Below are 9,819 nucleotides of genomic sequence, written 5' to 3' on the forward strand. Positions count from 1 at the left end.
GGGTGGTGCAACAGGGCAGGGCTACCCATGCAGCTCTTGACAGCTCACCAAAACTCACTAACCGGCCCTCCAGGTGAAATAATTCCCCACACCTGGGTTAGACAGACACCCAACTGGGATGATTTAATTAGGGTTGATCCTGCCTTGAGCAGGGAACTGGGCTCACTAGATGACTTCATGAGGTTCCTTCCAGCTCTACTTTCCTACAATCCTCTGAATTATGGTAGGACCTATCAACACCTCTAAACCTCAGAATAAAGGCCTCACGTCTGAGTTTCTACCTTCTTCTTCAAATATACATCCATCCCCTGCCAGCTCATTTCCCCTTCCTCTTTCCTGGACCTGTCCACCTACTCCTGCCTCCTGGTTACAATGGCAATCACATGTTCTGGCCAGGACATCTAGGGAATGCTCCACCCCCCCTAGCCATGCCCACTTGTTCCAAATTTTAAAATACACTAGTGAGACACTCTTCTGTGTCTACTCTCCAGACCTCAGTCTCTGCTATGCTTTAGAACGATACCCGAGGGTAATACCAGAAAGGCTTCAGCAGTGTATTTATAGGTTTTGTCCATGTCAGTAAGAGTGGATGGGATTTTCTTGGGAGAATGCTCCACCCACCCTAGCCATGCCCACTTGTTCCAAATTTTAAAATACACTAGTGAGACACTCTTCTGTGTCTACTCTCCAGACCTCAGTCTCTGCTATGCTTTAGAACGATACCCGAGGGTAATACCAGAAAGGCTTCAGCAGTGTATTTATAGGTTTTGTCCATGTCAGTAAGAGTGGATGGGATTTTCTTGGGAAGAGATCAGGTTGAGCAGGCTGAGACTACCATGTAGACATCCCCTTAGTGTTTTTATAGTACCTGAAAGGCTGAACTGAGAGTTGCAAAACAGCTCCAATTACAGACTTCAATGCAATTCAGTTCAATAATCTGGCTCCTTCTATACTAATGCTGACCAAGACCAGTATACATAACCCAAAGAAACAAACACTATTATATACAAATATTTTTTTTATTGTACAGTAACAATTAGATAGTCAATAAATAGTCAAAATATAATAACATAAATTAAAACTGTACATTATTACTTTTTTAGTACTTTAAATAGCATTTTTCAAGGACCACATCTTTTTGTGACTCAGACACGCAGGAGATGCTGCATAATACTTATTAAAATTTACTAATGAAAAGGCATCTGTGATGCATATGAACTAGAATTCTATTCATTTTGTATCATGAAACCTTTCTATTAACAATTAAACCAAGCATTGATCTTCATTATACGAATAACTTTCCTGGTCTTGGTGTCAATCTCATACTGATTTGATCCATGGAAAAAATAGAAATATCCTAGAAATATAAAGGAGATGAATAAGTTATATAGCACCAAGGAATGTTCAGCCTCTTTCTGCAAATATTATTACAAGCAAAATTTAACATCTTCTCATAGAGAAACATACTTGGTCATTTTCATGATTTTTTTTAAACTATAGGAATGAATTTTTTCCTGTATATCCACTGGCCTTAAATAGTTATTTTTTGTATTTACCATTTTCCTGAAAGGCAGCATCCACTTTGTGACCAACTCTTCGAAAGTCGACTGATATCTTTCGTGGATATCCCTTTTCCATAGACTGCGTGATCTCATTATAGCTGAACAAAGAAAATAAATAACCATGGGGAGTCCAATATTGAATCTATTGAAATATACAATTAGTAAGCCTGTTCCCAGCTTACTAAACTCACTGTCCACAAAACTACTGAACTGCGTTCGTCCTTGCTGGACAAATGTTTACCTCTTTACCAATCTATGCACAACTGACTTTGGCTCTCCTGACTAATTAACTTGTATTTTTTTTATCTGATACCTATGTAAGGAGTGGCATGCCAGTCCCGGTCCCAAAGATATGTATACTAATGTTTTCCCTTCTGCACTGGAGTATTCCTTAGAACTACTCACACATTTAAAGCTAAGCACCTGTGTTTATAGGAAGGAGTATTGGTGAGTATTTATTTAACTGAGGTGTTTCACTGAAGTAGCCATTAGTTTCACAATAAACACCTATATTTAATAATATTTTAATGATTTCACTAAAAAATAATTAAGAGGAGCCTCCCTCATGTCTCTTCATTAAAATATTAAAATAGATACAAAATTAGTAGTTGGAAAACAGTGTTTATTTATTTCCCAAAAAAACCTGGGAGTGTTTAGCACTTCTGAAACTCATGCCACAGGAAAGCTGCAGCACACTGAAGTTTGTTCTGCCCATGACCCCACAGTGTCTAGTTATTGAGAGAGAAGGAAGAGCTGGCCTTCCACAGCCACTATTGGCTAGGGAGCTGATTCTCTCTGGGCATGTCTACATATGCTCTTAGTCCACAGCAATAAACTCTAGCACCTATCACACCAGTTTATTGCTCCCAGGTGCTGACTTTGAACATGCACCCAGGACTGCAGTTTGCTGAGCCAGGTCAGAGCAGCCTGCATTGAAGCACCCTCGTGCCCCAGCCAGCCTCGTCAACATCTATATATGTGTTGCTGCACATGAAAAATCTCTGCAGCAGGATAATACTTGTATTTATAAGTACTATCCTGCTGTGGAATTTATTAGTTCCCTGTACCTTAATAGGGCTGCATGTGTAGACGCTGAGACATTTACGGTGGAGCTAATTGGGCAAATCCACAGTAAATATCTTGTATAGATGTGCCTTCTGTTACCACCAGTCCTGGCACTGGGGGAGAACACTACAACTTAGGGTGTGGCACTGTCCCAATGGAAGGGAATGCTTTAATCTAGGAGACTGGAAGAGAAATCAAGCCAATCTGATGCTGAAGGCGCTAGAGTTCTCTTAATCATCATAGGCAAGCCCTGTACTCTAATTTACATTTCTGCGTGATGATACTGGGGTTAGATCTGTGCTGATAAAGGTATCAGGCTAGGTCTATGCATGGAAGCATAGGTTACTAAAGGGTACTGAAATGGCCAGGTTGCTGAGTATGCCTCTGCTCTCCTGAAGGATTGGATTTGTTCAGCTCTCTGATAGACATGTACTTCTGGCAGTAAAGGGAAGTATTTATACACCTGAAATGGGGAAACCTGTGTTTTAAGGGAAAAGAGAATAGGTTACAAGACATGATGTTCCACTTTAGATAGCAAAAAAATTGCCAAAGTTGTAAAGCCCTAATGCGGTCTTAAAGGAGCTACCTGGAATCTTGGCTTAAGGAGAAAATGTAATCTTACCTCCAGTATTGATAATCTACAAAGAAGTACGTTCTTTTGGTATTATGATCATACACTGCTGCATCAATTTTCTTCACATGCTTGGAAAAGCCCAAGGTATGGATGTTCTTAGGGAAACCTGGTTGTATATCATATCCCCTAATAGCCCAGTATTGGTTGCCTGTCAGGAAAAGGATGTTGAAATTTTAATAGTGATATTTGCTGAAATTAAAAAGCATTCAGTTAACAGTCCTGGAACTTTGCAATTATACTTTCCTCTCTGAGGTGAGTCTCATTATTTAGTGAAGGATTATCCAGGTTTCAAGAGGTTTTATTTTTCCTGCCACGTGAGCTGTGAGTGTTCAGCACTTTTAAAAATAGTCCTACTTATTTAAGTGTTTAAATATGGATTTAACTGACTGTCCACACACTTTTAGCACAATATGTAACTGATCTCCATCATCTTAAAACTATCATACAATCTCATTGATCTAATACACTTATTTTATCGCTCAGGCAAGTTGGTTACTTGGTTTAATTTTGATTAATTGGCTAATAACAGTAAAATAGCACATTGAAAATGCCAAATTATATAACAATAACAATTATAATGACTTCAATAGAAATAACTATTTGAATTTTACAAGTAGGAAGAATTTCTAGAAATTTAAGGTGTGTACCTTTAAATAGAAACACTCGATCCTTCTTGTCAATTTCATAAGCAGCATCAAAGCCAGACGGCAGAGTTGGCCACAATGAAGAGACTAAATCACGCTCAATGCCTGGGAAGTGAGGACTCTTGCGCCAGACATAGCTGATTGGACAGAACATTTGGATATTTATGTAATCCTGTTTCACCAAGGGACCATTGGCAGAAAAAAATAATTTATCATTCCTATTACATGAGTTGTACATTTGTGCACTGGCGGAAAATGCTGGCTATGTCCCCAGCCACAGTTCAAAATTACCCTTAATACCTTAACTGACATTTGGTGCTTTTTCAACATAAGTCCTTGAGGCCCTTTTGTCCCTATACTCCTGGATATCAGTCTGGCACAGAGAAGGACTGGAATCTCTGTAATACACTATGTGAGGAAATATTGCCTTTTCTCCCATGGAACTGCATTGTTTCCCACTGATGAAAAGCACCAGTTGTTTGATAAGGAGCAACAATCCTGAGCTGCATAGATAGATTTAATAGATTTCTAGGGTCAGAAGGGACCTTGTAAGATCATCGAGTCCGACCCGCAGGAAAGAGCGCTAGACTTAAATAACCCCAGCTAGGTGCCTTTCTAATCTTTTCTTGAACACCTCCAAGGTAGGGGAAAGCACCACCTCCCTTTAAAGCCCATTTCATATTTTGGCAACCCTCACCATAAAGAATTTCTTCCTGATATCCAGTCTAAATTTACTCTCCTTTAGTTTGCGGCCATTACTTCTAGTAACCCCGAGGGGCGCCCTGATAAACAGAGTATCCCCTATTCCCTGCTGACCCCCCCCCCGATGAGTTTGTCGGCAGCCACAAGATCACCTCTCAGCCTTCTCTTGCGGAGGCTGAAGAGATTCAGGTCCCTCAGTCTGTCTTCATAGGATCTTACCCGAAGGCCCTCAACCATACGAGTAGCCCTCCTCTGAACCCTCTCAAGGTTATCCACATCCCTCTTGAAGTGCAGCACCCAAAACTGGATGCAGTACTCCAACTGCGGCCTCACTAATGCCGCATAGAAGGAAGTAATTTCCCTAGACCTGCTCATGATGCACCTACTAATGCAAGAAAGAGTGCAGTTAGCTTTACTTATTACCTCATCACATTGGCAACTCATGCTCATTTTTGCTTCGACCAAAAACATTTTTTGCATGTTTGGGAAAAGTTTAAATATCACTTTTCACCTGAAAAGACGGGGGAATTTATATAGGCAGAGTGCTGTTACCAAAGATGGCACTGAACCAAAACCCTTTTGTCTTGCCAGAAGTGAAACTGCATCTTAATGGCTGTAATCTGCAAGGTATCTGAGTACATTAAAAAAGAGGGCACCTCTGACAACGGAGTGTCTCCTAGGGCTACTTCAGTGCCTATTCCTAACTAAGAATGTCACTGAGTGAACCGCCCTTGCTTTCTGTGGCACCTTTGCTTTCCCTTTATGTTTCTCATCCAGGTACCGCCCTGGCCTGAAAAGAACATTGTGAGGTGCAGCTCCTGACCAGAGGCTGACATTGATTATTCAGACTTGCACAACTTTAACAAATCAGTATGATGATTGACAGTGGCTTGCTTATACAGTTCTGCTCACCTGTTAGGAAACCCCATTATGCACCAAGCTGCAGTGGGGCAGGAGACATTTGTAAGATTTTTTTTTAAAAGCATTTGAAAGGACCTATTCTCCTTTGTATTGCTTGGGAAATTAAATTCTCTGAACTCTTTTTTGCTACCCTGTGATTACAAGATCAACTTAAGCATAAAAATGTCATCAGAGAAATTACTTACCTGTCTTTAAAGAAGAGTGTTTCCCCACGGAGAGTGGTGACAGCATCAAAAGTCAAGTGAGGGTCACATATGCCTGTTGTTGATGTTTCTGTTGTCTGTTCTCTGGGGTTTGTGGACACTGAAGGCTCAGTAGAGGAGTGTGTTGGGGGTCCTTAGGGAAGAGGTAAACAACATGAAGATTTTGAAGCTGGATTAATATGTGATATTGCAGTCAGAGAAATACTGTCTGCTGTAGGAGAACTTCATCAGTCTACTTTAAGTATTTCTATGATCCTCCCCTACTATCTGAGTACCCCACAGTCTGTAATTCTGATAACCCTCTTTCAGGGTAAGAAGAAATTTTTGCATCCTTTTTACAGATATAAAACTGAGCCACAAAGAGGTAACCTGTGAACTTGCGCAAGATAACGAATTGTCTGGCAAAGCAGGAAGGTGAACATGGGCCTTCCGAGTCCTCAGCTAGACCGTAAATTCTGAACTATCAGCCCTCACTGCCTTCTACCTGAAGCCATTAAAATTATGCCCATTGAGGTATGGCATAATATTTTCAAGCCATGTCTTAAAAAAATATATGTTAATACTTGTGGTATTAGTGATGCCTAGAGTCCAACTGGCTTTGCAAGTGTTGTTTTTTTGGCATGAAGATGGATCTTTATTATATACAAGTCTACACAACTGACTAGTACAGCTAACTAGTTCAGGTGTATGTATGGTGAGTCACAGTGTTACCAATTTCTCACTCCTTAGGTATCCAATGGACACAACAAAGGAGCACTGCCAATATGTGTAAATGAGAATGAGAACTGCCATTGTGGCTAACTTCAGTTTACCAGCAGAAAGGAAGGAGGGACCATACTCACTACCAGTAGCAAATCCTGGAACATGGCAAGGGGGATGCAGACCCTTGCTTTGGCTGTGCCATGCAGACACAATGAGCAATTAGTTCACTGACTGGTCAGCGTGAGCTTCAAGTAGTGAGCTAACTGACCGTGGTGGGGTCTGGCCAGAACATATGCTTTCACAGGGCTCCAGAGTCTAGGGAGTGAATGTTGCTGCTGTTTGCCCTTCTCTGTCCTCTGCTTCCCTAATGAATATAGCAGCATGGGAAAGGAAGAGCCAAATGGTGGCAGCAGCACCCACACTCTGGACTCCAAGTCTGCATGAAAGCAGGAGCTCCAGGCTGGTTCTGTGCAGAGAGAGCTCAGCAAAAGATGGGTACAGTTGTGCTGTCTCAGTCCCTCTGGAACTGCCCTTCTCCTACACTATTTGCATACACTGCCACCACCTAGGTCTTATTTTAAAATTGGTTTTAATGCTAATGAAATCTTTGTCGGCTTCTTGCAAGAAGATTTAGTAAAAGGTCACGATTCAGCTTACCATATAAGTTCTGAATGCCACTGATATCATCTTGAGAAAGTCTGTAGTCTCTGGGATCCCTGTATACATAAACTGGATACATTAAGGAACCAGGTATCTTGGAATGATCGAGCCCCAATGAGTGGCCAAACTCATGTGCAGCAACAAGAAACAGGTTGTATGCTGAAAAACAGTATAATGACAGCAGATTAAGTAAATAATCCAGTATAATGATGGGAAATACATGTTAGCTCATTCCACAGAATTCATGTATTATATTTACTGTAAAGCACTACAATTTAAGTACTTCCAAAAGGTAAAAGGCTGTGCATGACATACATAAGTGTACTATGCAAAAACATTGCTAGCATGACCAGTTAGAGTCAAATTGTTACTTATTTTCCCTAAATAAATATTTTATGATACCAGATATTAAAGCAACTTTTCATAAAGCAGAAAGATGAATATTTATGAATAATCAAGATTTATTTAATTTGTAAGTCCCAGGTTCTCTGCTTCCAAGGAAACGTTATACATTTCACTGGCACAACAGCCTCAGTCTTTGAATTGAGTTCTGTGGAATCATAATGACTTATCACTGGTGGAAATAAAGTATCTAGTTGCAGACTGCAGGTTTAGACCCATTATAGGTAGTTATTACTAAACTACACTATTTTTGGAGCACTTATGTTTTTACAGTGGAATCAAGCAAACATCCCAGCTCTAACAAGTAGATAAAAATTATGTACTGGTTCTTTAAATCAAATGTTATGTACCCATAACTGCTCATGAAATGCTAAGTATCACTTACAGCTAGAATCTTTTGTCCAGGTTTCATCCTCGTCAAAGTGTGCATCTCCACCAATGCCATAGCCAGGTGGGTAGGCATGAGCCAGAGTCCCACCAGGACCATCAAAGGAATAGAAGTCTCCATGATCTGGAAAAGCACAAGTAAAATAGTATCCTTTTCAATTAGGTCAATAAAAAAGATCAATTCTTATCATGAATATGCAACAGTTCTCTTACATCCAGATGCAAAGGATATCCTTATATCTGCATCAGTGCCATTAACCCTGGTGAATGTCAATGGGGTCACGTTGCTCCAGACTTTGAAAGCTTTCTCGATGGCTGCCTCTATATCAACTGGTGCCAGGTCTGGTGTATAGTTTTCAATCCTTGAAAACACAGAATAAGTAAGTAAGGTAACTGCAATGAGATGAAATGCAACAAGCAAGATATGTAACGGTGTCAGCCTCCAACGTTTTGCTAGTTTGCTGCCCATGTATTAGTGTTTGTATAGCCTATCTTTTAAAAATTATCTGTTTGGAAAATGGTCTGCATCTTCCTCTGTTTGTTTAGTACAATAGAACTGCAATTTTGACCGGGGATATTATGTAAGAGATCATAAGGTCAAAGTATGATAAGAATAAATAATAAACATTTCAGTAGTCATTTTTATGCAGATCACAGTGATCCCCACTGTTAATCAAGCAAACATACTAAAATATTACCTATATTTCAAATTTTGTGTTTTCCATTTTGGAGACATGGGAAAGGTGCTGTACTGTCTAACATCAGGTATTCCACACCTGGGCTGCATCATCACTTCCACAGTCTTGAAATTCAAATCCCCAGTTACTTCCAGTCCATAGAATGCCTGCATTTCTCGGATTTTTTCAGTCACAGGATTGAGACTCTTCCTTTTAAAGGCAGGTCTTTCCTCTTTTCCAAGGTTGAAGAATTTTTGCAGATATTTCTAATGGGGAAAAGTCCATATTTAAGGCATTAATATTTCTTTTAGAATATACACAATGTTATCAATAGCTATATAGTTTTTCCTGTGACCTCAATACACTAACATACTCATTTTGCCCATGAAATTAATTCACATGTACTATCACAGGTAATTCACTAGAATCATTACCTTAGCAAGCAGCAGATCTTCATTTTCCTTTTCTGTTTCTGGAGCAATTGGAAAGGCATAAGCAAATGCTACATATAGTAACATGAGGAATGGAAAGCTCTTCATTTTCAGCTTCAGTTCTTTATTCTATGTGTAGTTTAACTAAACCTCTTGATTTCTCCCTCCTCTATTCATGTCTCTCCCCTGCCCTGTGTATATATATTCACTTGTGTACTCTGTTGAGTCCTCAGTAGTATGACTCACAGATTCTGACATCTGATTTTCCACAGAAATTAGAAAACATTTATTTTAGCAAGGGTGACACACGACAGATAACTTGGTCTGAAAAACCCTGATTGTGCAATATTTCTAAACAGTGACCTGACTACTTTCATACGCTTATGAATTTGATGCAAATATTCATATTTGAATTTACACATGTAAATCCATATCTAGGCACCAGTAAGAAATGGTTCTGACTTTTGGACATGCTATAAGCCTGCAAGTCCCACTAAGGTACATCCATTTCCTCTTACCCATGATATGAGTTTTGTAGGAGCCTTTTTTTAACACCCTTCCCCCTTTCTCTGTCTATGGCATAGAAGGGGCAGATCACCCACCCATTACATTTTCTAACAATCCTCTCCCTTGCTCTTTCTTCTTCTGACTGATTTCAGAAACAGGGTGCAGACAGAAGTGCAGCTCCCAGCTGTAACTCAGAACAGTTTTTGCAAAGTGTTCTGAGTTACAACCTTACCCCACACCAAACAGAAGTTCACTGTTGGTTTGGGGGTGGGGGAGGGAGGGACATGAGGAATCTAGCTGGGGCTGAGAGCCCACAGCCAGG

At 40.1% G+C, this 9,819-nt stretch overlaps 1 protein-coding gene across 1 annotated transcript; it reads right to left on the reverse strand.

The window, feature by feature from the left end:
* Positions 1-1,256: 1,256 nt before the first annotated feature.
* LOC102380481 (stromelysin-1-like) lies at positions 1,257-9,098 on the reverse strand. The gene is made up of 10 exons (XM_006018942.3): positions 8,994-9,098; positions 8,581-8,825; positions 8,096-8,244; positions 7,881-8,006; positions 7,091-7,252; positions 5,714-5,864; positions 3,909-4,042; positions 3,250-3,409; positions 1,557-1,660; positions 1,257-1,357 (listed from the first exon to the last, which is right to left on the reverse strand). The coding sequence occupies exons 1-10, from the start codon at positions 9,096-9,098 to the stop codon at positions 1,257-1,259; spliced, it is 1,437 nt and encodes a 478-aa protein (XP_006019004.1).
* Between the last annotated feature and the right edge of the window lie 721 nt (positions 9,099-9,819).

The sequence above is a fragment of the Alligator sinensis genome, unplaced genomic scaffold, assembly GCF_000455745.1.
Source record: "Alligator sinensis unplaced genomic scaffold, ASM45574v1 scaffold802_1, whole genome shotgun sequence".
In the NCBI taxonomy this organism is placed as follows: domain Eukaryota; kingdom Metazoa; phylum Chordata; order Crocodylia; family Alligatoridae; genus Alligator; species Alligator sinensis.